Here is a 27,526-nt window from a genome sequence, read left to right as displayed (position 1 = left end):
CTACTGGGCGCATGCGCAATATTCGCGACGGTCTGTGACGCCCACGCATGCGCATTTGTTTAAATAGGATTTAAAAAAAAATCTGCAAATGCGGAAATCCAAAGCAACACCCACAAAATGCTGGAGGAACTCAGGGGGGGCAGAAAGCAACGATGGAGGGGAGAGAACAGTCGGCGTTTCAGACAGAGACCCTTCTTCAGAACCGGAAAGGAAGGGAGGGAGAAAGAATGTGAGGTGGAGGGGAGGTGATACATCAGATTAGTCGGGCGTGAAGTAAAGAGCTGGGAAAATTGATGAAAGAGATAAAGACTGCAGAATAATCATGATGATGTTGATAATAATAAATAAATACATTATTGATCCCGAGTGGGGAATTCTTTCGTTACATTAGCGACATTTAGAAACACAATTAGCAGTGTGCAGACTTTATTAAAAATAAACCGGGAATAATAATATACACAATAATACTGCACCAATGCGCAATAATAATGTATGAAATACTGTTGATCTCTGAAGTGTGTTCTCCTGTCGCAGAAAGATGAACTGTTGAAAATGCGTATTGCCGTTGATCCCAAAGATTTTCTGTAAAGGCGTCAAATGTTATGGGGAGAAGGCAGGAGAACGAGGTTGAGAAGGAAGATAAAAGACACTGGCACTGTCAAGCACAGACGGATGGGACAGACTCAGACAGGGGTTCTTGTTTGGCACAGAGCTGTGGGGCTGAACACCGGTTCATTTTCCACTCTCGGACCTTCACTGAGACCATTTCTCATCAGTACATGTTTTACTTGGAAGTTTCTGGCCTTAACTTATTTTTAATTCATCTCAGAACAATTCTCAACAAAATCTTTATTAGGTGAATCTTAAGACAGATTGTTCTATAATTTTCGCAGTCAATAATTCCAGGAATTCTTGGCAGAGCTATAAGTACAGATTTCAAGCGATCATCAGGCAATACAGCAGACTATATGCAATTAAACAGTTCAAAAAGAATATCTATGCCCAGATCTTCTAGGGCTTGTAAACTGAGGTTTCCTCAAGTCCAGTGGCTTTACCACGTTTCATGCTTTACATTGCTTTAGTTTTTTCTTCTTTGGTAATAGGTGGGCCAGAATTAGGGTGTTTAATATCTGGGGGTTCCCCTCTATTATCCTCAGGCAGCTGCTCTATATACTGAATCCTCCTCCCACATACTTCATCTGGATCTGTCTGCTGATCTTATGCATTCTGTAGAGGAGGTTTTCTTAATTCCATAATTTCTTTAATTTTCTTGTCCATTTCTTTGCCGTTGTTAATATGGCCTTCTGCTTCATTGCATTTTTGATTTAGCCTTTCTTCCTTTGCAATATTGCACACTTGTCTGTTTAGCTCGCTGAAATGCACTTCATTATTCTTCACTAACCTTCTTTGTTCCATCAGATGTAGAATTTCTTGGGTTATCCACCCCTTGTTGGTGTGTTGTGTTTCTTGTATTTGGATTATCTCCCCTGCTGATTGCTGTATAGCATATTTAAATCTGTCCCAAATAGGTGTTGTTTCGTTTTCGTTGAGGTGTTCTTCTACAGCTGTCTTGAATTGTTGCTAAGTATGCTATCTTTTTTTTTGTTCTCCCAATACCGACTTCTCTTTTTTCCACGTTTCAGTTTCTTTAATTTTGTTTTGATGGTAGCTATTACTGGATGGTGATCTGAACAACAGTCTACTCCTGAGTAGGATTTAGAATTTGTGATACTATTTCTAAAGGGTTCATTGACGGTAATGAAATCTATTTGATTCCTTGTTCTATCTCCAGGGCTAATCCAAGTACACAATCTACGTGGATGGTTTTTATACCAAGTATTGGTGGTCGCTTGGTTGTATCTGACACACCAGTCAGTAAACCTTTCTCCGTTTTCAATTTCCTCCCCAGCCCAAAGGGTCTTATAATATTATCAACCGTTTTCTGTCCAACTTTGGCGTTAAAATCTCCCATGACTAGTTTTATATCCTGAGATTTACATTGCCCTGTCGAGATCTTCATAAAACTTGTTGTTATCCTGTTCGTCCCCATCATTTGTTGGTGCGTAGGTTTGGATTATGCTGATGTTAAAAGGGTTAACCCTTAATTTAACTAAAAGCAGCCGATCGGAAATCGCCCAATATGACATAAGACATTTTGATACTTTGTATTATTTCAAATTCTCGCTAAACTAAATACTGATGGAAGGGAACAACAACTACTTCACAATTCATATTGGAACCAAATGGTAGTGTAAAAATTTATGATAATATAAGCAGTTGGACTAAAATTCAAAGAGGATTTAGACAGAGATGCGTTGCCTCATTGGAATTTTTAAATATCTATAGTGAAATGATTCTCAGAGAAATAGAAGACCTAGATGGGATAAAAATTTGAGGTGTTAACATCAACAATATAAGATATGCGGATGATACCACCCTAATAGCAAGTGCTACAGAAGACCTACAAATCCTCCTACCCAAAGTAATGCAAACAAGTGCAGATTCTGGTCTAACCATCAACTGAAAAAAAATGTATGGTAACATCGAAACAGCAGGATACTCCCAACGGCAAGTTGTACATCGGTAACCAAGAGGATGAACAAAACGCCAGTTTCAATTACCTTGGTAGCTTTATATTGTTACTTGTTATTCGTTATTCAAATAACAAGCCATAGGTAACAAAGGACTTTAAGGACATCCTGAACACTAAAAAGAGGGCGTTTGGAGATGGAAATAGGGAGGAGCTGAGGACAATACAGAGGGACCTGAAAGCCAAGTTCAGGGAGGTTAAAGACAGGTGTAGGAGGATGCTTGAGTGGAAACTCCAACAGAACAACATGAGAGAGGTCTGGAGTGGGATGAGGACCATCACTGGGTTCCGGCGAACTAGCAACAGAGGAGCTGAAGGCAGTGTGGACGGGGCCAACGAACTTAACCTGTTCTTCAACAGATTTGACACTGTGGCCCCTGCCCATCCCCCACGATTCATCTGTTATCAACCCCCAACCAACACATACTCCACTCTCGCCTCCTACCCCTCCTCACAGCCTCCCACCCTGCTCTCATGACTACATCCCTCCCCCACCTGAAACCACCATGATGGGCTTCACAGCTGAACAGGTGAGAAGACATCTGAAACCTCTCCACCCACAAGCAAGGCTGCAGGCCCGGATGGTGTCAGCCCCAGGGTGCTCAAAGCCTGTGCCCCCCAGCTATTTGGGGTACTACACCATGTCTTCAACCTGAGCCTGAGTCTCCAGAGGGTTCCTGTGCTGTTGAAGCCGTCCTGCCTCGTCCCTGTACCGAAGACGCTGTGCCCCAGTGGCTCCAATGACTACAGACCGGTGGCATTGACCTCCCACATCATGAAGACCCTGGAGAGACTTGTTCTAGAGCAGCTCCGACCTATGGTTAGGCCACACTTAGACCCGCTCCAGTTTGCCTATCAGCCCCGACTAGGATTCGAGGAAGCCATCATGTACCTGCTGAACCGTGTCTACGCCCACCTGGACAAGCCGGCGAGCACTGTGATACTCATGTCTTTTGACTTCTCCAATGCGTTCAACACCATCCGCCCTGCTCTGCTGGGTGAGAAGCTGACAGTGATGCAGGTGGATGCTTCCCTGGTGTCATGGATTATTGATTACCTGACTGGCAGACCACAGTACGTGCGCTTGCAACACTGTGTGTCAGACAGAGTGGTCAGCAGCACTGGGGCCTCCACAGGGGACTGTTCTGTCTCCCTTTCTCTTCAGCATCTACACCTCGGACTTCAACCACTGCACAGAGTCTTGCCATCTTCAGAAGTTTTCTGATGACTCTGCCATAGTTGGATGCATCAGCAAGGGAGCTGAGTCTGAGTACAGGGTTACGGTGGGAAACTTTGTTACATGGTGCAAGCAGAATCATCTGCAGCTTAATGTGAAAAAGACTAACGAGCTGGTGGTGGACCTGAGGAGGGCCAAGGCACCGGTGACCCGTTTCCATCAAAAGGGTCAGTGTGGATATGGTGGAGGAATACAAGTACCTGGGGATACGAATTGACAATAAACTGGACTGGTCAAAGAACACTGAGGTTGTCTACAAGAAAGGTCAGAGCCGTCTCTCTTTCCTGAGGAGACTAAGGTCCTTTAACATCTGCCGGACGATGCTGAATATGTTCTCCGAGTCTGTGGTGGCCAGTGCTATTATGTTTGCTGTTGTGTACTGGGGCAGCAGGCTGAGGGTAGCAGACACCAACAGAATCAGCAAACTCATTCGTAAGGCCAGTGATTTTGTGGGGGTGGAACTGGACTCTCTGACGGTCGTGTCTGAAAAGAGGATGCTGTCCAGATTGCATGCCATCTTGGACAATGTCTCCCATCCACTCCATAATGTACTGGTTAGGCACAGGAGTACATTCAGCCAGAGACTCATTTCACCGAGATGCATAGGAAGTCATTTCTGCCTGTGGCCATCAAACTTTGCAACTCCTCCCTCGGAATGTCAGCCGCTCTGAGCCAATAGGCTGGTCCTGGACTTATTTCCACTTGGCATAATTTACTTAATATTATTTCATTACTTGGGTTTTATTTTGCTATATTTCTACTCTATTCTTGGTTGGTGCAACTGTAACAAAAACCAATTTCCCTCGGGATCAATAATGTATGTCTGTCTATCTGTCAATATCACAAGATGCTGGAAGTAAAGAAGAAATAAAAAGTAGAATTGGTATTACCAAAACCAACTTCCAAAAAACGATTTTTACCAACAGACACAATTCTATGATAACAGGGTTTAGGCTACTAAAATGTGACATCTGGTCAATCTTGCTGTATGCTTCAGAAACATGGACTGGAAACACCAGAACTCCAAAGAAACTTCGAAGCAACAGAAATGCGGTTTCTTAGAAGAATGCTGAAAATATCATATAGAGATAGGATAACTAATGAGACAATGCTCCAACGTGCCCATACAAAAAGCTCTTTAATAAGAACTTTAAGTGAGTGGAAACTTAAAGTACTGCAAAATTAAATGGGACCAATTCCAAAGGGGGTGGGGTGGGTGAGTCTGGGACTTTGTTAAGGAGCCCTAACTCCATCCTCCTCATTCCTCATTCCCCTTTTCCCTTCTCACTCCCTGTGTGTGAGAGACTGTGTGCGCAGTCGCACTCCATCAACGATGTGCTCTCCCCCCCCCTCAACACACTCACACTCCTCTGTACACAGCAGGCCTCACCAGCTCAGAAGATCCAAAAATCTTATACACTCCCTCCTGCACCAACTCCTTAGCCATGTGTTAAACTGTATAATCTTCCGATTCCTGGCACGTGGCACAGATGACAGTCCTGAGATCACAGCTCTGGATGAGCTGCCATTTAACTTCGCAGCACACTCCCTGAACTCCCTTTACAGAACCTCGTTACTCGACCAGATCATATATCAGAACCTTGCATGCAGGAGACCACATGCCATCCTGGAATCTCATTCTCACCCACAGGACGTCCTATCAGTTCCCTGAAGGAATGAATAACCTCTGACCACAGCTCACCTCTTCTCCACCCTTCCCTCCTCAGTCTCAGAGCCAGACTAAGTGCCAGAGACCCTTCTGCTGTGACCTTCCTTTACTTGGTCATCCCCACCATCCCTGACTGTACCTAAAGTGATATCTGTGTTGTTCAGGGGGATGGACACAGGGGTAAACTGCTCTCGCTGTTTCCCACTTTACCCTTCCTGACTGTTACCCAGTTTCCTGTGCCGTGCTTCTTGGATGCAACTACCTCTCAAATGTCCTACCTATCACCCCTTCAACCTCCCGAATGATCTGGAGTTCATCCAGTTCCAGCTGCAACTCCTGAATGTGGATTGTTCGGAACTGAAGCTGGATGCCCTTCTCACAGGTGTAGTTATCAGGGACACAGGAGGGACCCCTGCCTTCCCACATCCCGCAAGAGGAGCTTTCCATTAGCCTGCCTGACATCTCCACTGTTCTGAGCAAATGAAAAGGGGGCAAAAAAATTCTACCTTTGGCATGATTTTGCCTTCTCTGACTGAAGGCGCTCCTCACTGAAACCTAAAGAGCTAAAGCAGCGAAGTCTCCACTCTGACTCTGTCCACTCCAACAGTGACCGCTCCACTTGCTCCTGCCTGACTTGTTCTTGATAATCAACCCTAAATATAGATTGGCCACTGCTCAAAGCTCAAAAATAACCTGCCCTGAACCACTGCCTTTAATACTCGGTCGGTGAACCTGAGTGAATTATGTCCTCTCAAGCGTCTGATCTCTCCGATTATCGATAGGTCGAAGCTTGGTAGGGCGACACAAGGATGAATGACTGATCGAAACCCATCCCACAGTCTGAGCAGGTGACCACCCTCCCCACAGTGTGAACCCACCACTGTCTCTGCAGTGTGGATCAGTGTGTGAATGCCTTCCCACAGTCTGAGCAGGTGACCACTCTCACCACAGTGTGAACCCACCACTGTCTCTGCAGTGTGGATCAGTGTATGAATGCCTTCCCACAGTCTGAGCGGGTGACCACCCTCCCCACAGTGTGAACCCGTCACTGTCTCTGCAGTGTGGATCAGTGTATGAATGCCTTCCCACAGTCTGAGCGGGTGACCACCCTCCCCACAGTGTGAACCCACCACTGTCTCTGCAGTGTGGATCAGTGTATGAATGCCTTCCCACAGTCTGAGCGGGTGACCACCCTCCCCACAGTGTGAACCCACCACTGTCTCTGCAGTGTGGATCAGTGTATGAATGCCTTCCCACAGTCTGAGCGGGTGACCACCCTCCCCACAGTGTGAACCCACCACTGTCTCTGCAGTGTGGATCAGTGTGTGAATCCCTTCCCACAGTCTGAGCAGGTGACCACCCTCCCCACAGTGTGAACTCACCACTGTCTCTGCAGTGTGGATCAGTGTGTGAATGCCTTCCCACAGTCAGAGCAGGTGACCACCCTCCCCACAGTGTGAACCCACCACTGTCTCTGCAGTGTGGATCAGTGTGTGAATGCCTTCCCACAGTCTGAGCAGGTGATCACCCTCACCACAGTGTGAACCCACCACTGTCTCTGCAGTGTGGATCAGTGTGTGAATGCCTTCCCACAGTCAGAGCAGGTGACCACCCTCCCCACAGTGTGAACCCACCACTGTCTCTGCAGTGTGGATCAGTGTGTGAATGCCTTCCCACAGTCTGAGCAGGTGACCACCCACACCACAGTGTGAACCCACCACTGTCTCTGCAGTGTGGATCAGTGTGTGAATGCCATCCCACAGTCTGAGCAGGTGACCACCCTCCCCACAGTGTGAACCCACCACTGTCTCTGCAGTGTGGATCAGTGTGTAAATACCTTCCCACAGTCTGAGCAGGTGAACACCCTCCCCACAGTGTGAACCCACCACTGTCTCTGCAGTGTGGATCAGTGTGTGAATGCCTTCCCACAGTCTGAGCAGGTGACCACCCTCCCCACAGTGTGAACCCACCACTGTCTCTGCTGTGTGGATCAGTGTGTGAATGCCTTCCCACAGTCTGAGCAGGTGACCACCCTCACCACAGTGTGAACCCACCACTGTCTCTGCAGTGTGGATCAGTGTGTGAATCCCTTCCCACAGTCTGAGCATGTGACCACCCTCCCCACAGTGTGAACCCACCACTGTCTCTGCAGTGTGGATCAGTGTGTGAATCCCTTCCCACAGTCTGAGCAGGTGACCACCCTCCCCACAGTGTGAACCCACCACTGTCTCTGCAGTGTGGATCAGTGTGTGAATGCCTTCCCACAGTCTGAGCAGGTGACCACCCTCACCACAGTGTGAACCCACCACTGTCTCTGCAGTGTGGATCAGTGTGTGAATCCCTTCCCACGGTCTGAGCAGGTGACCACCCTCCCCACAGTGTGAACCCACCACTGTCTCTGCAGTGTGGATCAGTGTGTGAATGCCTTCCCACGGTCTGAGCAGGTGACCACCCTCCCCACAGTGTGAACCCACCACTGTCTCTGCAGTGTGGATCAGTGTGTGAATGCCTTCCCACGGTCTGAGCAGGTGACCACCCTCCCCACAGTGTGAACCCACCACTGTCTCTGCAGTGTGGATCAGTGTGTGAATGCCTTCCCACGGTCTGAGCAGGTGACCACCCTCCCCACAGTGTGAACCCACCACTGTCTCTGCAGTGTGGATCAGTGTGTGAATGCCTTCCCACAGTCTGAGCAGGTGACCATCCTCCCCACAGTGTGAACCCACCACTGTCTCTGCAGTGTGGATCAGTGTGTGAATGCCTTCCCACAGTCTGAGCAGGAGACCCCCCTCCCCACAGTGTGAACCCACCACCGTCTCTGCAGTGTGGATCAGTGTGTGAATGCCTTCCCACAGTCTGAGCAGGTGACCACCCTCCCCACAGTGTGAACCCACCACTGTCTCTGCAGTGTGGATCAGTGTGTGAATGCCTTCCCACAGTCTGAGCAGGTGACCACCCTCCCCACAGTGTGAACCCATCACTGTCTCTGCAGTGTGGATCAGTGTGTGAATGCCTTCCCACAGTCTGAGCAGGTGACCACCCTCACCACAGTGTGAACCCACCACTGTCTCTGCAGTGTGGATCAGTGTGTGAATGACTTCCCACAGTCTGAGCAGGTGACCACCCTCCCCACAGTGTGAACCCATCACTGTCTCTGCAGTGTGGATCAGTGTGTGAATGCCTTCCCACAGTCTGAGCAGGAGACCACCCTCCCCACAGTGTGAACCCACCACTGTCTCTGCAGTGTGGATCAGTGTGTGAATGCCATCCCACAGTCTGAGCAGGAGACCACCCTCCCCACAGTGTGAACCCACCACTGTCTCTGCAGTGTGGATCAGTGTGTGAATGCCATCCCACAGTCTGAGCAGGTGACCATCCTCCCCACAGTGTGAACCCACCACTGTCTCTGCAGTGTGGATCAGTGTGTGAATGCCTTCCCACAGTCTGAGCAGGTCGACGTCCTCTCACTGCTGAAAACAGTCTGGTGTGTCGGTAGGTGAGATGTCTGAGTGAATTCCTTCCCACAGTCTGATCAGTTGAACAGTTTCTCACCCATTGTGAACTCGCTGATGTTCATTCAATAGACATGTCTGAGCAAATCCTTTCCCACATTTAGAACAGGTGAGTGGTGTCCCCCAGTGTGAATTTGTTGATGTACTTTAAAGTCTGATATCCGAGTGAACCCCTTCCCGCACTCAGAGCAGCGGAATGACTTCTCCCCACTGTGAATTCGCTGATGTGCCTTCAGATGAGATGACTGAGCGAATCCTTTCCCACATTCAGAGCACGTGAATGGCTTCTCCCCAGTGTGAAATCGTTGATGTACTTTAAAGTCAGATGACCGAGTGAATCCCTTCCCACATTCAGAGCAGCTGAATGGTTTCTCCCCAGTGTGAATTCTTTGATGTACTTTAAAGTCTGATGACCGAGTGAATCCCTTCCCACATTCAGAGCAGCTGAACGGCCTCTCCCCAGTGTGAATTCGCTGGTGTGCCTTCAGATTAGATGACTGAATGAATCCTTTCCCACATTCAGAGCACATGAATGGCTTCTCCCCAGTGTGAATTTGGTAGTGTCTCACAAGGGTGTCTGACTTTGTGAATCGCTTCCCACATTTCAAGCAGCTAAACGGTTTCTCCCCAGTGTGGACTCGCTGATGTGTAATCAGTCCAGATAACCAAGCAAATTCCTTCCCACATTCGAAGCATGTGAACGGCCTCTCCCCAGTGTGAACTCGCTGATGTACCTTCAGATTAGATGACTGAGTGAATCCTTTCCCACATTCAGAGCACGTGAATGGCTTCTCCCCAGTGTGAATTCGGTAGTGCTTCACAAGGGAGTCTGAATCAGGGAAGTCCTTCCCACATTCAGAGCATGTGAATGGTCTCTCCTGAGAGTGAATTCGCTGATGTACCTTCAGTTGAGACAACTGAGTGAATCTTTTCCCACATTCAGAGCACGAGAAGGGCTTCTCCCCAGTGTGAACACGCTGATGTACCTTCAGGTTCGATGACTCAGTGAATCCCTTCCCACATTCAGAGCACATGAATGGCTTCTCCCCAGTGTGAATTCGGCTGTGCTTCACAAGGGAGTGTGAATCAGTGAATCCCTTCCCACATTCAGAGCATGTGAATGGCTTCTCCCCAGTGTGAATTCGGCTGTGCTTCACAAGGGAGTGTGAATCAGCGAAACCCTTCCCACATTCAGAGCATGTGAATGGCTTCTCCCCAGTGTGAATTCGGCTGTGCTTCACAAGGGAGTGTGAATCAGCGAATCCCTTCCCACATTCAGAGCACATGATTGGCTTCTCCCCAGTGTGAGTTCGGTTGTGCTTCACAAGGGAGTGTGAATCAGTGAATCCCTTACCACATTCAGAGCACGTGAATGGCTTCTCCCCAGTGTGAATTCGGCTGTGCTTCACAAGGGAGTATGAATCAGTGAATCCCTTCCCGCATTCAGAGCAAGTGAATGGCTTCTCCCCAGTGTGAATTCGGCTGTGCTTCACAAGGGAGTATGAATCAGTGAATCCCTTCCCGCATTCAGAGCAAATAAATGGCTTCTCCCCAGTGTGAATTTGGCTGTGCTTCACAAGGGAGTATGAATCAGTGAATCCCTTCCCGCATTCAGAGCAAGTGAATGGCCTCTCCCCGGTGTGAACTCGCTGGTGTCTCTTTAGTGTGGATGAGCGAGTGAATCCCTTCCCACAGTCTGAGCAGGTGTACGGCGTCATTTCAGTGTGAACTCGCTGGTGTTCATTCAGTTGAGATGACCGAGTGAACCCCTTCCCACATTCAGAGCAGGTGAATGGCCTCTCTCCAGTGTGAATTCGCTGGTGTCTCTGTAGGTTGGATGACAGAGTGAATCCCTTCCCACATTCAGAGCAGCTGAATGGTTTCTCCCCAGTGTGAATTTGCTGATGGGCCTTCAGATGAGATGACTGAATGAATCCTTTCCCACATTCAGAGCACGTGAATGGCTTCTCCCCAGTGTGAATTTGGTAGTGCCTCACAAGGGTGCCTGACTTTGTGAACCCCTTCCCACATTCCAAGCAGCTGAACGGTTTCTCCCCAGTGTGAACTCGCTGATGTACCTTCAGATTAGATGACTGAGTGAATCTTTTCCCACATTCGGAGCACGTGAATGGCTTCTCCCCAGTGTGAATTCGGCTGTGCTTCACAAGGGAGTCTGAATCAGCGAATCCCTTCCCACATTCAGAGCACGTGAATGGCCTCACACGAGTGTGAATTCGCTGATGTACCTTCAGTTGAGATAACTGAGTGAATCTTTTCCCACATTCAGAGCACGTGAAGGGTTTCTCCCCAGTGTGAACTCGCTGATGTACCTTCAGGTTAGATGACTCAGTGAATCCCTTCCCACATTCGGAGCACACGAATGGCTTCTCCCCAGTGTGAATTCGGCTGTGCTTCACAAGGTAGTGTGAATCAGTGAATCCCTTCCCACATTCGGAGCAAGTGAATGGCTTCTCCCCAGTGTGGACTCGCTGGTGTCTCTGTAGTGTGGACGAGTGAGTGAATACCTTCCCACAGTCTGAGCAGGTGAATGGCATCTTCTCAGTGTGAACTCATTGGTGTTCATTCAGTTGAGATGATTGAGTGACCCCTTTCCCACACAGAGCAGGTGATTGGCCTCTCCCAGGTGTGAACTCACTGGTGTCACTGTGGCGTGGTTGAGTGTGTGAATGCCTTCCCACCATGTAAACAGGTTACCATCCTCTCACTGGTGAATTTTCGGATCTATCTTTAGCATCGACGACAGAATGAATTGCTTCCCATAGTCAGAACAGGTGGAGCATCTCACTGTGGTGTGAACTTGCTGATGTATCTTCAGGCTGGATGACTGAGTAGTTCCCCTCCCTCACACAGAGCAGGTGAATGGCCTCTCCCCACTGTGAACTCACTGGTGTGTCTGTGGGTAGGCTGTGAGTGAATCCCTTCCCACACTGAGAGAAGGAGAATGATATCTCACTGCAATTGAAGAACTGATCTTCAGTGAACAAATGCTGGTGTTTTCGCAGCACCCCGGCTCCAGTAGGTAACACTGAGTTAGAAAAGAAAACTTCATTTCAGACAGAAAACACATTTCCAGCTGGGATGAGATACTTCTTCATTTCCAAGGATCGACAACAGATGTGTTGGTCTTGCAAAGAAAATATTTGGTCACTCTTTATATATCCGGTCAGAGAGAGCAAAACTGACATGTTGAGATTCCCTTGCACAACTGTTCTGCCATTTCAGACCTGTAAGAATAATTGAAAGGACATCAGTGGGTGAAGAACAATTATTCAGGTGAGATTTTAGTCTGTGGTGAGAACATAAGAAATTGGAGCACGAGAACGTCATCTGGCCCATCTCCACCAACCTGCCTTTACTCCATCGCCCTTAATCTCCCTACTATGGAAAAATCTATCCAACTTTGTCTCAAATACATTTACTGAGGAAGCCTCCAGTGCTTCATTGGGCAGAGGAATCCACATATTCACCACCCTCAGGGAAAAGCAGTTCCTCCTCATCTCCATCCCAAATGCCCTGAATCTTGAGGTGATGTCCTCTAGTTCTAGTCTCACCTACCAGTGGAAACAACTTTCCTGCCTCTATCTTATTTATCCCTTTCATAATTTTACATGTTTCTATAAGATCTTCACTCAATTTGAGCTCTGGCATTACTGAGTTCAACTCAAGTTGAGATATACTGCAGGTGACTGTGGGAAGTGAGGGAGGAGATTGCTGAGCATCTGGCGATGATCTTTGTATCATCAATAGGGATGGGAGAAGCACCCGAGGATTGTTCAAGAAAGGGAGTAGAGGTAACCCAGGAAATTATAGACCAGTGAGTCTTGCATCGGTGCTGGGCAATTTGTTGGAGAAGATCCTAAGCGGGAGGACTTATGAGCATCAGATTAGGGGTAGTCAGCATGGCTTTGTCAAGGGCAGGTTATGCCTTACCAACCTGATTGAACTCTTTGGGGATGTAACATTGATGAAGGTAGAACATTGGATGTAGTGTAAGTGGTTTTCAGTGAAACTTTTGATAAGGTTCCCCATATGAGGCTCATTGAGAAAGTAACGAGGAAGGACCCAAGGAGACCTGCTTTGTGGATCCAGAACTGGCTTGGCCACAGGGTGGTTGTTGATGGTTTGTATTCTGCATGGAGGATGGTGAACAGTGAGATTCTGCAGCAATCTGTTCTGGGACCCCTCCTCTTTGTGAATTTTAAAAATGACCTTGATGAGGAGTAGAAGGGTGTGTTTGTAAGTTTGTCGATGACACAAATGTAGTGGGAACTGTGGATAGTCTGAATGGTTGTCACAGTAGAGCGTGACATCGATAGGATGTAGAACTGGACTGAGAATTGGCAGATGGAGTTCAACCTGGTGGTTCATTTTGGTAGGTCTAATTTGAAGACAGAATACAATACTAATGATAGGACTCTTGGCAGTTTGGAGGATCAGTGAGATCTTGCAGTCCGTGTCAATAGTATATGCAAAGCTGCTGTGCAGGTTGACAATGTTTTTAAGAAAGCCTTCATCAACCATAGGACTGAATTCAAAAGCGGTGAGGTACTGTTACAGATATATAAGGCCTTCATTGGACCCCACTTTTGTACTGTGTTCAATGCTGATCATCTCATTACAGGAAGTATGTGGATACTCTGGAAAGGGTGCAGAGGAGAGTTGTAAAAGATGATGAGAGGCATTGATCAAGCAGATAGCCAGAGGTTTTTTCTCAGGGCTGAGCTAGCTAACATGCAAGGGCAGAGTTTTAAGATGCATGTAAGTAGGTACAAGGGGGATACCAGAGGTAAGTTTTTCAAAGGTAGAGGCGGATAGAATCAGGGTCTTTTCAGACACTGTTAGGTGCCTACATGGAGCTTAGAATAATAGAGGTCTATGTGGTAGTCAAACTCTAGACAGTTTCTAGAGTAGGTTTTATGGTCAGCATGATATTGTGGGCCGAAGGGCCTGTAATATATTGCAGACTTCTGTTTCTATGTTTAGATATGAACTCCTCATCTTCAAACATGTCACGGATCAGGCATCCTGACTGACCAACAAATTCTCTGACTGTATTCCCTCTGTATGAGAGTAGGCTATTTCTGCCTTCAATCAACCTGTGTCTTGGCTCAATTTGTCCTGATTTTTGGTATCATTTCAAGTGCTGGTCATGCTCCACAACACAACAAAGTGAACTTGTTACTACATGTCGGATCCTGGAGATTTTCTAATTACTGGGATCCCCTCCCACCCCCAGCTGATTGACAGTGATGAACCCATCCATGGCAATGACTATGAAGGGGTGGGCAGTAGTTATTCTCATTGGAATGGGGCACCTTTGTGGTGTGCAAGCTACAAGTCACTTGTCATCGAGAACAAGGTGTTTCATATCGTTATTTACACAGAGAACTAAAGCTGACGGGAGGATTTCTTTTAGCCATACAGCACTAATTTACATTTCCACTGACTGGACAGTATATTTTTGTTCCGAGGTACTGATCATCGTTGGCATGGCTGGAGGTCGCAGTATTTGGGCATATTCTAAGGGGACAATGCTGGTAGTGTCACCCATGGCTGACTCTTTACCCAGCAGACACCAAGAACAAGTAAGCTGTCTATCCGCCATCTAAGGACCCAGCAATGCGCATGCGCCGCAGAAATGGCGGCGCCGCCAGCTCTCAATCAGCCGTAAACTCCCCGTCACTCGGGAAAATCGTGGGGCTGGGACTGTCCTGAGGTGCCGGACCAGTGGGGACGGAGCTCATAGTAATGTTCCTTCAATCGCGGTGCAAACGCCGGTGATTAAGCTCCCACCCGCAGCCCCGCTCCTACCTGCGTCCGATCCCAGCGAGCCTCTCATCTACTGGGCGCATGCGCAATATTCGCGACGGTCTGTGACGCCCACGCATGCGCATTTGTTTAAATAGGATTTTAAAAAAAATCTGCAGATGCGGAAATCCAAAACAACACCCACAAAAATGCTGGAGGAACTCGGGGGGGCAGAAAGCAACGATGGAGGGGAGAGAACAGTCGGCGTTTCAGACAGAGACCCTTCTTCAGGACTGGAAAGGAAGGGAGGGAGAAAGAATGTGAGGTGGAGGGGAGGTGATACATCAGATTGGTCAGGCCTGAAGTAAAGAGCTGGGAAAATTGATGAAAGAGATAAAGGACTGCAGAATAATCATGATGATGTTGATAATAATAAATAAATACATTATTGATCCCGAGTGGGGAATTCTTTCGTTACAGCAGCGACATTCAGGAACACAATTAGCAGTGTGCAGACTTTACTAAAAATAAACCGGGAATAATAATATACACAATAATACTGCACCAATGCGTAATAATAATAATGTATGTAATAAAAATACAGAGACTGTTGATCTCCGAAGTGTGTTCTCCTGTCGCAGAAAGATGAACTGTTGAAAATGCGTATTGCCGTTGATCCCAAAGATTTTCTGTAAAGGCGTCAAATGTTATGGGGAGAAGGCAGGAGAACGAGGTTGAGAAGGAAGATAAAAGACACTGGCACTGTCAAGCACAGACGGATGGGACAGACTCAGACAGGGGTTCTTGTTTGGCACGGAGCTGTGGGGCTGAACACCGGTTCATTTTCCACTCTCGGACCTTCACTGAGACCATTTCTCATCAGTACATGTTTTACTTGGAAGTTTCTGGCCTTAACTTATTTTTAATTCATCTCAGAACAATTCTCAACAAAATCTTTATTAGGTGAATCTTAAGACAGATTGTTCTATAATTTTCGCAGTCAATAATTCCAGGAATTCTTGGCAGAGCTATAAGTACAGATTTCAAGCGATCATCAGGCAATACAGCAGACTCATATATGCCATTAAACAGTTCAAAAAGAATATCTATGCCCAGATCTTCTAGGGCTTGTAAACTGAGGTTTCCTCAAGTCCAGTGGCTTTACCACGTTTCATGCTTTACATTGCTTTAGTTTTTTCTTCTTTGGTAATAGGTGGGCCAGAATCAGGGTGTTTAATATCTGGGGGTTACCCTCTATTATCCTCAGACAGCTGCTCTATAAACTGAATCCTCCTCCCACATACTTCATCTGGATCTGTCTGCTGATCTTATGCATTCTGTAGAGGAGGTTTTCTTAATTCCATAATTTCTTTAATTTTCTTGTCCATTTCTTTGCCGTTGTTAATATGGCCTTCTGATTCATTGCATTTTTGATTTAACCATTCTTCCTTTGCAATATTGCACACTTGTCTGTTTAGCTCTCTGAATTGCACTTCATTATTCTTCACTAACCTTCTTTGTTCCATCAGATGTAGAATTTCTTGGGTTATCCACCCCTTGTTGGTGTGTTGTGTTTCTTGTATTTGGATTATCTCCCCTGCTGATTGTTGTATAGCATATTTAAATCTGTCCCAAATAGGTGTTGTTTTGTTTTCATTGATGTATTCTTCTACAGCTGTCTTGAATTGTTGCTAAGTATGCCATCTTTTTTAAGTTCTCCCAACATCGACTTCTCTTTTTTCCACATTTCAGTTTCTTTAATTTTGTTTTGATGGTTGCTATTACTGGATGGTGATCTGAACAACAGTCTACTCCTGAGTAGGATTCAGAATTTGTGATATTATTTCTAAAGGGTTCATTGATGGTAATGAAATCCATTTGATTCCTTGTTCTATCTCCAGGGCTAATCCAAGGACATAATTTATGTGGATGGTTTTTATACCAAGTATCACTTGGTTGTATCTGACACACCAGTCAGTAAACCTTTCTCCGTTTTCAATTTTCTCCCCAGCCCAAAGGGTCCTATAATATTATCAACCGTTTTCTGTCCAACTTTGGCGTTAAAATCTCCCATATCCTGAGATTTACATTGCCCTGTCGAGATCTTCATAAAACTTGTTGTTATCCTGTTCGTCCCCATCATTTGTTGGTGCGTAAGTTTGGATTATGCTGATGTTAAAAGGGTTAACCCTTAATTTAACTAAAAGCAGATTTCAAATTCTCGCTAAACTAAATACTGATGGAAGGGAAGAACAACTACTTCACAATTCATATTGGAACCAAATGGCAGTGTAAAAATTTATGATAATATAAGCAGTTGGATTAAAATTCAAAGAGGATTTGGACAGAGACGCGTTGCCTCATTGGAATTTTTAAATATCTATAGTGAAATGATTCTCAGAGAAATAGAAGACCCAGATGGGATAAAAATTTGAGGTGTTAACATCAACAATATAAGATATGCGGACGATACCACCCTAATAGCAAGTGCTACAGAAGACCTACAAATCCTCCTACCCAAAGTAATGCAAACAAGTGCAGATTCTGGTCTAACCATGAACTGAAAAAAAGGTATGGTAACATCGAAACAGCAGGATACTCCCAACGGCAAGTTGTACATCAGTAACCAAGAGGTTGAACAAAACGCCAGCTTTAATTACCTTGGTAGCTTTATATTGTTACTTGTTATTCGTTATTCAAATAACAAGTCATAGGTAACAAAGGACATTAAGGACATCCTGAACACTAAAAAGAGGGTGTTTGGAGATGGAAACAGGGAGGAGCTGAGGACAATACAGAGGGACCTGAAAGCCAAGTTCAGGGAGGTTAAAGACAGGTATAGGAGGATGCTTGAGTGGAAACTCCAGCAGAACAACGTGAGAGAGGTCTGGAGTGGGATGAGGACCATCACTGGGTTCCGGCAAACTAGCAACAGAGTAGCTGAAGGCAGTGTGGATAGGGCTCACGAACTTAACCTGTTCTTCAACAGATTTGACACTGTGGCCCCTGCCCATCCCCCACGATTCATCTGTTGTCAACCCCCACTCTCCCCTCCTACCCCTCCTCACAGCCTCCCATCCTGCTCTCATGACTACATCCCTCCGCCACCTGAAACCACCACGGTGGGCTTCACAGCTGAACAGGTGAGAAGACATCTGAAACTTCTCCACCCCCAAGCAAGGCTGCAGGCCCGGATGGTGTCAGCCCCAGGGTGCTCAAAGCCTGTGCCCCCCAGCTATGTGGGGTACTTCACCATGTCTTCAACCTGAGCCTGAGTCTCCAGACGGTTCCTATGCTGTGGAAGCCATCCTGCATCTTCCCTGTACCGAAGACGCCGTGCCCCAGTGGCTCCAATGACTACAGACCGGTGGCATTGACCTCCCACATCATGAAGACCCTGGAGAGACTTGTTCTAGAGCAGCTCTGGCCTATGGTTAGGCCACACTTAGACACCCTCCAGTTCGCCTAACAGCCCCGACTAGGATTTGAGGAAGCCATCATGTACCTGCTGAACCATGTCTATGCCCACCTGGACAAGCCGGCGAGCACTGTGAGGGTCATGTCTTTTGACTTCTCCAGTGCGTTCAACACCATCCGCCCTGCTCTGCTGGGTGGGAAGCTGACAGTGATGCAGGTGGATGCTTCCCTGGTGTCATGGATTATTGATTACCTGACTGGCAGACCACAGTACGTGCGCTTGCAACTCTGTGTGTCAGACAGAGTGGTCAGCAGCACTGGGGCTCCACAGGGGACTGTCCAGTCTCCCTTTCTCTTCACCATCTACACCTCGGACTTCAACTACTGCACAGAGTCTTGCCATCTTCAGAAGTTTTCTGATGACTCTGCCATAGTTGGATGCATCAGCAAGGGAGATCAGGCTGAGTACAGGGTTACGGTGGGAAACTTTGTTACATGGTGCAAGCAGAATCATCTGCAGCTTAATGTGAAAAAGACTAAGGAGTTGGTGGTGGACCTGAGGAGGGCCAAGGCACCGGTGACCCTTGTTTCCCTCAAAAGGGTCAGTGTCGACATAGTGGAGGATTACAAGTACCTGGGGATACGAATTGACAATAAACTGAACTGGTCAAAGAACACTGAGGTTGTCTACAAGAAGGGTCAGAGCCGTCTCTATTTCCTGAGGAGACTGAGGTCCTTTAACATCTGCCGGACGATGCTGAAGATGTTCTCCGAGTCTGTGGTGGCCAGTGCTATTATGTTTGCTGTTGTGTACTGGGGCAGCAGGCTGAGGGTAGCAGACACCAACAGAATCAGCAAACTCATTCGTAAGGCCAGTGATTTTGTGGGGGTGGAACTGGACTCTCTGACGGTGGTGTCTGAAAAGAGGATGCTGTCCAAGTTGCATGCCATCTTGGACAATGTCTCCCATCCACTCCATAATGTACTGGTTGGGCACAGGAGTACATTCAGCCAGAGACTCATTTCACCGAGATGCATAGGAAGTCATTCCTGCCTGTGGCCACCAAACTTTACAACTCCTCCCTCGGAGTGTCAGCCGCTCTGAGCCAATAGGCTGTTCCTGGACTTATTTCCACTTGGCATAATTTACTTATTATTATTTCATTACTTCTGGTTTTATTTTGCTATATTTCTACTCTATTCTTGGTTGGTGCAACTGTAACGAAAACCAATTTCCCTCGGAATCAATAAAGTATGTCTGTCTATCTGTCTATATCATGAGATGCTGGAAGTAAAGAAGAAATAAAAAGAAGAATTGGTATTACCAAAACCAACTTCTAAAAAATGAAACCGACTTTTACCAACAGACAAATTCTATGATAACAAGGCTTAGGCCACTAAAATGTGACATCTGGTCAATCTTGCTGTATGCTTCAGAAACATGGACTGTAACACCAGAACTCCAAAGAAACTTCGAAGCAACAGAAATGCAGATTCTTAGAAGGATGCTGAAAATATCATATAGGAATAGGGTAACTAATGAGATAATGCTCCAACGTGCCCATACAAAAAGATCTTTAATAAGAACTTTAAGTGAGAGGAAACATAAATTACTGGGCCACGTCATCAGAAAGGGAGAAATAGAATGCCTTACATTACATGGCCGTATGCCTGGGAAACACGGAAGAGGAAGGCAAAAAAGAAAATATATGGACACTGTGAAAGAACTAACAGATCTAAGTGTGCGAGATACCATTGATGCTGCGTGCGATTGTTCGATGTGGAAAGCCATGATCACCCAAGCGTGTAACGCACAAACCACATGGAGAAGAAGAAGACATGTTTTACAAAAAATACATTTCAATGTTCAAGTTCAAAGTAAATTTATTATCAAAGCGTGTTAACCTGATGCTGTCTTCTTGACAAGGCAACTCAGTGCCCATTCCCAGCCCCCAAGGAATGGGACCAATTCCAAAGGGGGTGGGGTGGGTGAGTCTGGGACGTTGTGAAGGAGCCCTAACTCCATCCTCCTCATTCCCCTTTTCCCTTCTCACTCCCCTGCATGTGTCTGTGTGTGAGAGACTGCCTGCGCAGTCGCACTCCATCAACGATGTGCTCTCCCCCCCAACACACTCACACTCCTCTGTACACAGCAATCCTCACCAGCTCAGAAGATCCCTCCTGCACCAACTCTTTAGCCATGTGTTAAACTGTATAATCTTCCGATTCCTGGCACGTGGCACAGATGACAGTCCTGAGATCACAGCCCTGGATGAGCTGCCCTTTAACTTAGCAGCTCACTCCCTGAACTCCCTTTGCAGAACCTCGTTACTCGACCAGACCATATATCAGAACCTTGCATGCAGGAGACAACATGCCATCCTTTCTTTTCTTTTAAAATCTTTTTATTAATTTTTAAACAAACATAAATGAAACATGAATACAGAGAGTTTGAGAGTACATAGTTAATAGTTTAAATAAACATTCAAATAGATGACAATCAGTATATCATAACCTCCCAAACACATGGTAATTGCGAACAAAAGTAGTAAAAAAAAACCCAGAAAACTAACCAACATGGGCCATTGCATTATGTCAAATATACACAGTAGTGCCAATAACTCCGAACCTCCATCCAAATAATTAAAGATAATAAAAGTGAGGTTTAGGAAAAGACAATTTAACTCATATGAAAATGTTGAATAAATGGTCTCCAAGTTTCTTCAAATTTAACTGAAGGATCAAAGACAGCACTTCTAATTTTTTCTAAACTCAAACAAGAGATAGTTTGAGAAAACCACTGAAATATAGTTGGAGGATTAATTTCTTTCCAATTCAATAAAGTAGATCTTCTAGCCATTAATGTAACAAATGCAATCATCCGTCGAGATGAGGGGGATAAACGACTATTATCCACCATTGGTAAACCGAAAATTGCAGTAACAGGATGCGGTTGGAAATTGATATTCAGAACTGTCGAAATAATACGCAAAATATCTTTCCAGTAATTTTGCAAACAGGGGCAAGACCAGAACATGTGGGTCAATGAAGCAACATCAGAATGACATCTGTCACAGGTTGGATTAACATAAGAATAAAATCGAGCAAGTTTATCCTTAGACATGTGAGCTCTATGTACAACCTTGAATTGTATTAGGGCATGTTTAGCACAAATAGAAGAAGAATTGACTAATTGTAAAATTTTCTCCCACTGCTCAGTGGGTACAAGGCAATGAAGTTCTTTTTCCCATTCCTTCTTAATTTTTTCTGATACTTCTGGCTGTATTTTCATGATCATATTATAAATGATGGCTACTAAACCCTTCTGGCAAGGATTCAGAGCTAAATTTTTTTCTGTAATGTCCGATGGACATAGTTTCGGAAAAGACTGTAACTCATTATTCAAAAAATTTCTAACTTGCAAATATCTAAAAAAATGAGTTTTAGGTAAATTATATTTATTAGATAGCTGTTCAAAGGACATAAAACTATTATCTAAAAATAGATCAAGATAACATGTTATACCTTTTGTTTTCCATAAAACAAAGGCTTGATCCATAAAAGAGGGCCGAAAAAGAAAGTTAGATATTATAGGGCTTGATAAGATGAACTTATTCAAGCCAAAAAATTTACGAAATTGAAACCATATTCGCAATGCATGTTTAACTATACGATTAGTTATTTGTTTATTCAATTTAGATAAAGAAAAAGGAAGTGAAAATCCTAAAATTGAAAACAATGAAGTCTTGTACAGATTTACATTCCAAATTTACCCATTGTGGGCAAGCTGCTATAGTCGATTCTTGTGTCCAAAATATTAAATATCATATATTAACTACCCAATAGTATAATCTCAAGTTTGGCAAGGCCAAACCACCCTCCTTCTTAGGCTTCTGTAAATATTTTTTGCTTAGTCTAGGATTTTTATTCTGCCACAGATAGGAAGATATTTTGGAGTCAATAATATCAAAAAAAGATTTAGGAATAAAAATTGGTAATGCTTGAAATAAATATAAGAATTTGGGTAATATCATCATCTTAATAGCATTAATTCGACCAACCAATGACAGAGATAATGGGGACCACTTGGCAACAAGTTGCTTAATTTGGTCAATTAAAGGTAAGAAATTAACTTTAAATAAATCTTTGTGTTTTTTGGTAATCTTAATACCCAAATAAGTAAAATAATCTGTGACAACTTTAAATGGTAAATGTTTATAAATTGGAACTTGCATATTTAATAGAAATAATTCGCTCTTATTAAAATTCAATTTGTAACCAGAAAAGTTACTAAACTGAGCAAGCAAGGACGAAATAGCAGGAATAGATCTCTCAGGGTCAGATATGTATAGTAACAAATCATCAGCATATAATGATAACTTATACGTCCCTTCCCCATGAGTAATACCCAAAATATTAGGTGATTCATGAATGGCTATAGCTAAAGGTTCCAAAACAATGTCAAATAGTAAAGGACTTAAAGGACAGCCTTGCCTTGTACCATGGAATAACTGAAAAACAAGATCTTTGATTATTGGTAAAGACCGAAGCCAAGGGTTTATAATATATTAATTTAATCCATGATATAAATTTCAAACTAAAATTAAAATGCTGCGATGTATTAAATAAATATGGCCATTCAACTCTATCAAATGCTTTTTCAGCATCTAAGAAAATGACACATACTGGTATTTTGGGTGAAGGAGTATAAATAATAATTAATTTTCTAATGTTGAAAGATGAGTAGCGGTTTTTAATAAATCCAGTCTGATCTTCAGAAATAATTTGAGGTAATATATTTTCTAATCTAGTGGCCAAAATTTTACTAAAAATCTTAAAATCCGTATTCAGCAAGGATATAGGCCGATAAGATGCACTTTCAGTGGGATCTTCATCTTTTTTAAGAATTAAAGAAATAGAGGCTTCATAAAAAGATTGTGGCAATATACCTATAGTTAACGCATCTTTAAAAATTTTACAAAGCCAAGGAGAAAGTACGGAGGAAAAGGATTTAAAAAATTCTACAGTATAACCATCCAGACCAGGAGCTTCACCAGAATTCACTGAAAAAGTAGCCTTTTTTATTTCAGTTTCCATAATAGGTGCATCTAGGAATACACTATCCTCTGTTGTTAATTTTGGGATATTCAATTTTCTTAAAAATTCATCTATTATAGAAGAATCCTCAACAAATTCTGATTGATATAAAGAATTATAAAAATCTTGAAAGGCTTTATTTATCTCTTTATTTATCGTCAGAGTGCCATCTCGTTTACGAATCCTAGTAATTTGTCGTTTAACCGAAGCAGTTTTCAATTGATTAGCCAATAATTTGCCAGACTTATCTCCATGTACATAAAACTGGGTTCTAGATTTAATTAACTGATTTTCAATCAAAGAGGATAATAACAAACGATGCTCCATTTGAAGTTCAACTCTTTCTTTATAAAGTTCTTTGCTGGGGGGGTCACTGAATAAATCTTATCAATTGCTTTGATTTTATCAACCAATGTTAATATTTTAGAATTAGTTTGTTTCCTAACTCCAGCAGAGTATGAAATAATCTGTCCATGAATAAGTGCTTTAAAAGTGTCCCATAAAATTCCACTAGAGATCTCTGCTGTTGAGAAAAACAAATCGATTTGTTGTTTAATAAAATTAAGAAAGTCTAAGTCCTGCAATAAAATAGAGTTGAACCTCCAAGATTTAGCATTAGTAGATGAGTCCAATGTCTTAATAGATAGCTTCAAAAGTGCATGGTCAGAAATGGTAATGGAGTCATATTTACAATCAATAACATCTGTAAGTAAACGGTGATCAATAAAAAAGTAATCAATTCTTGAATAATTATGATAAAATTGAGAAAGGTATGAAAACTCTTTGTCATTGGGGTGTAAAAAATGCCAGATTTCGGTAATTCCAGAATCAATCATAAAGGAATTAATAAGAGAGGCTGATTTATTCGGAAGAGCTTGGGTGGGCTTAGATCTATCCATCGAAAGGTTTAAACAACAGTTAAAATCCCCACCCATTATCAGCATATACTGATTCAAATTAGGAAAGGATGTAAATAGACACTTAAAAAATTCAGGGCAATCAGTGTTTGGAGCATAAAACAACTTTTTGGTTAAAAAGTAGACCAGTAATAAGCAAAAATCTACCTTGTGGGTCTGAAATGGTTTCATAGTGTATAAAGGAGGTTGAAGAATCTATAAAAGTGGAAACGCCTCTTACTTTGGCTTGGGAATTCGAGTGATTCTGTTGAAAACTAAAAAAGCATTGACTATCCACCTTCCTCACATGAGTCTCTTGTACAAAGATAATATTAGCATTCATTCTGTGGAATACTTTGAATATTTTTTTCCGTTTGATCGGATGATTTAAACCATTAGTATTCCAAGAAACAAAATTAATAATCTTATCCATATTGCCAATATTTATTACAATTAACACATAAGGTTAAAAAAAAAAGATGAACTCATGAATCCGGAAGAGGGAAGTAAGTTCAAGGAGGAACCGGAAGTCATGACACTGCAACCATTTTTGTCGTTTCGAATCAGGCCAGGAAGTAAAACTAAGTGTGAAGCAAGCAAAAAGAAATCCCCCTCCCTCCACCCTCAAAACCAAAGCCAAAAAGAGGCAAGCAAGCAATCTAATACTAAATTTACCCCCATGTCTCAAGACGGCAACTCAAACAAAAAAAGTTAAATAAAAGATACAAACCACCCATATTATAAGAAAGGGTTAGAAAGATTAAAGTATGCAATTAGTACTACATATATATAAAACAAAAGGATTTAAAACAATAATTTAAAACCCATAATGGATAATATTGTATTAGTGTTTCAAAAGAAAGTCCTTAAACTTATTCAGACACATCAAAACAGATATGACATATCCAAGCACTAAGGTCTTTCGGCAAGAAGAAACAACATTTTATTTTTTAAAAAATCTTAATATTTAAATGTTAAAAATATAAAAAAGTGGAGATGAACTTAAAAGAAAACCCAATGAATTACTTTCACAACTAACAGAATAATATTATTAAAGAACTCAGAATAAACCAAAAATGGACTTTTACTGTGTGTAAGAAATACATGTAAGCAATCACGTAAAAAAAATCATCATTTTATAAAAGATCCAAATCTATAAACTTATTTTTACATTAGTCAACTCGTAGAAACAATAAAGTGTTATTCTTCAAGGAATCCGCTGGAGATTTGAACAGCCGATAAGTTCCATCATTGAGAGCAACTCTCAAATATGCTGGAAATAACAGTGCTTGCTTGTAGCCTTCTTGATGAATTTCCGACATAACCGATATAAAACCCTTAAAACTTCGGGACTATAGTCTTCCAGAATACGGAATTTAAGATCTTGAAAGCTGATGATACCCTTTTTCCGGGCAGCCCGAATCAAACGCTCTTTGGTATTAGGTCGTGGTTTCAAACTTGAATCTGAATGAAAATGAGAAATGCGATGTGCACGGTCAATTATTGGAGGAGTATCCAGTACTTCTGAGCCAAAGACATCCATTAAAAATTTGGAGAAAAATACAGTGAGATTGCCGTTCTCAAATTTTTCCGGAATCCCAATTATCCGGAGATTTTGTCTTCGAGAGCGGTTTTCAAGATCAGTGATTTTAGATTTATAACGATCCAGCAGTTGAAAAGTCGAAGCTTGCTGTTGTTGCAGAGTTTCAATTATGCGATCTCTCTGGCGAGCGGCATCTTCAAGAACTAAAATACTTGCTTGTTTTTGTGAATCTAGTGTAAGTGATTGAAGTTTTGCGTCAATTTAAAATTTCATCCAACATAGAAAGCTTTGAGGTTAATTTATTCTCCAGTTTTTCAAGTCTGTCGTCCGTAAGCTTCGCAATTGCTTCTAAAGTTAACGGTTCTTTCGTCTGTTTCGATTCCTTTGCTTTAGACATTTCAACGAGTTGAAAATGATTCAAACAATTGAAAAAGATTTCATACGTCTGAACCCCTTTAGAATAGGTATAAAAAGATCATTTAGGGGGGCGTTTGTAGGTTAAAAAAAAAGTAAAAGGATTGGAGCGAAGCCTAAAACCGTTTCATTCCATAAGTGTCATCTTGAGACCACATGCCATCCCGGAATCTCATTCTCACCCACAGGACGTCCAATCAGTTCCCTGAAGGAATGAATAACCTCTGACCACAGCTCGTCTCTTCTCCACACTTCCCTCCTCAGTCTCAGAGCCAGACTAAGTGCCAGAGACCCTTCTGCTGTGACCTTCCTTTACTTGGTCATCCCCACCATCCCTGACAATATCTAAAGTGATATCTGTGTTGTTCAGGGGGATGGACACAGGGGTAAACTGCTCTCGCTGTTTCCTGACAGTCACCCAGTTTCCTGTGCCGTGCCCCTTGGGTGCAACGACCTCTCAAATGTCCTACCTATCACCCCTTCAGCCTCCCGAATGATCTGGAGTTCATCCAGTTCCAGCTGCAACTCCTGAATGTGGATTGTTCGGAGCTGAAGCTGGAAGCCCTTCTCACAGGTGTAGTTATCAGGGACACAGGAGGGTCCCCTGCCTTCCCACATCCCGCAAAGGAGCTTTCCACTATCCCGCCTGGCATCTCCACTGTTCCAACTGAACAAATGAAAAGGGGGCAAAAAAAAATTCTACCTTTGGCATGACTTTGCCTTCTCTGACTGAAGGCTCTCCCCACTGAAACCTCAAAGAATTAAAGCCTCAATGTCTCCGCTCCAACTCTGTCCACTCCAACAGTGACCGCTCCACTTGCTCCTGCCTGACTTGTTCTTGATAATCAACCCTAAATACAGATTGGCTACTGCTGAAAGCTCAAAAATAACCTGCCCTGAACCACTGCCTTTAATACTCGGTCGGTGAACCTGAGTGAATTACGTCCTCTCAAGCGTCTGATCTCTCCGATTCACGTTGGGTCAAAGCTTGGTTGGGGGACACAAGGATGAATGACTGACTGAAACCCATCCCACATTCAGAGCAGGTGACCACCCTCCCCACAATGTGAACCCACCACTGTCTCTGCAGCGTGGATAAGTGTGTGAATGCCATCCCACAGTCTGAGCAGGTGACCACCCACACCACAGTGTGAACCCACCACTGTCTCTGCAGTGTGGATCAGTGTGTGAATGCCTTCCCACAGTCTGAGCAGGTGACCACCCTCCCCACAGTGTGAACCCACCACTGTCTCTGCAGTGTGGATCAGTGTGTGAATGCCTTCCCACAGTCTGAGCAGGTGACCACCCTCCCCACAGTGTGAACCCACCACTGTCTCTGCAGTGTGTATCAGTGTGTGAATGCCATCCCACAGTCTGAGCAG

At 43.9% G+C, this 27,526-nt stretch overlaps 1 protein-coding gene across 1 annotated transcript; it reads right to left on the bottom strand.

The window, feature by feature from the left end:
* Nucleotides 1-8,862: 8,862 nt before the first annotated feature.
* On the bottom strand, nucleotides 8,863-14,856 carry LOC140716978 (uncharacterized). Its single transcript, XM_073030184.1, has 2 exons — nucleotides 14,841-14,856; nucleotides 8,863-12,253 (listed from the first exon to the last, which is right to left on the bottom strand). Exon 2 carries the CDS (start codon nucleotides 11,561-11,563, stop codon nucleotides 9,074-9,076), a length of 2,490 nt encoding a protein of 829 aa, XP_072886285.1. The 5' UTR covers nucleotides 11,564-12,253; nucleotides 14,841-14,856; the 3' UTR covers nucleotides 8,863-9,073.
* Nucleotides 14,857-27,526: the final 12,670 nt, after the last annotated feature.

Source organism: Hemitrygon akajei, chromosome 26, assembly GCF_048418815.1.
Source record: "Hemitrygon akajei chromosome 26, sHemAka1.3, whole genome shotgun sequence".
NCBI lineage: Eukaryota > Metazoa > Chordata > Chondrichthyes > Myliobatiformes > Dasyatidae > Hemitrygon > Hemitrygon akajei.
This window is presented reverse-complemented; position numbering and strand designations above follow the sequence as displayed.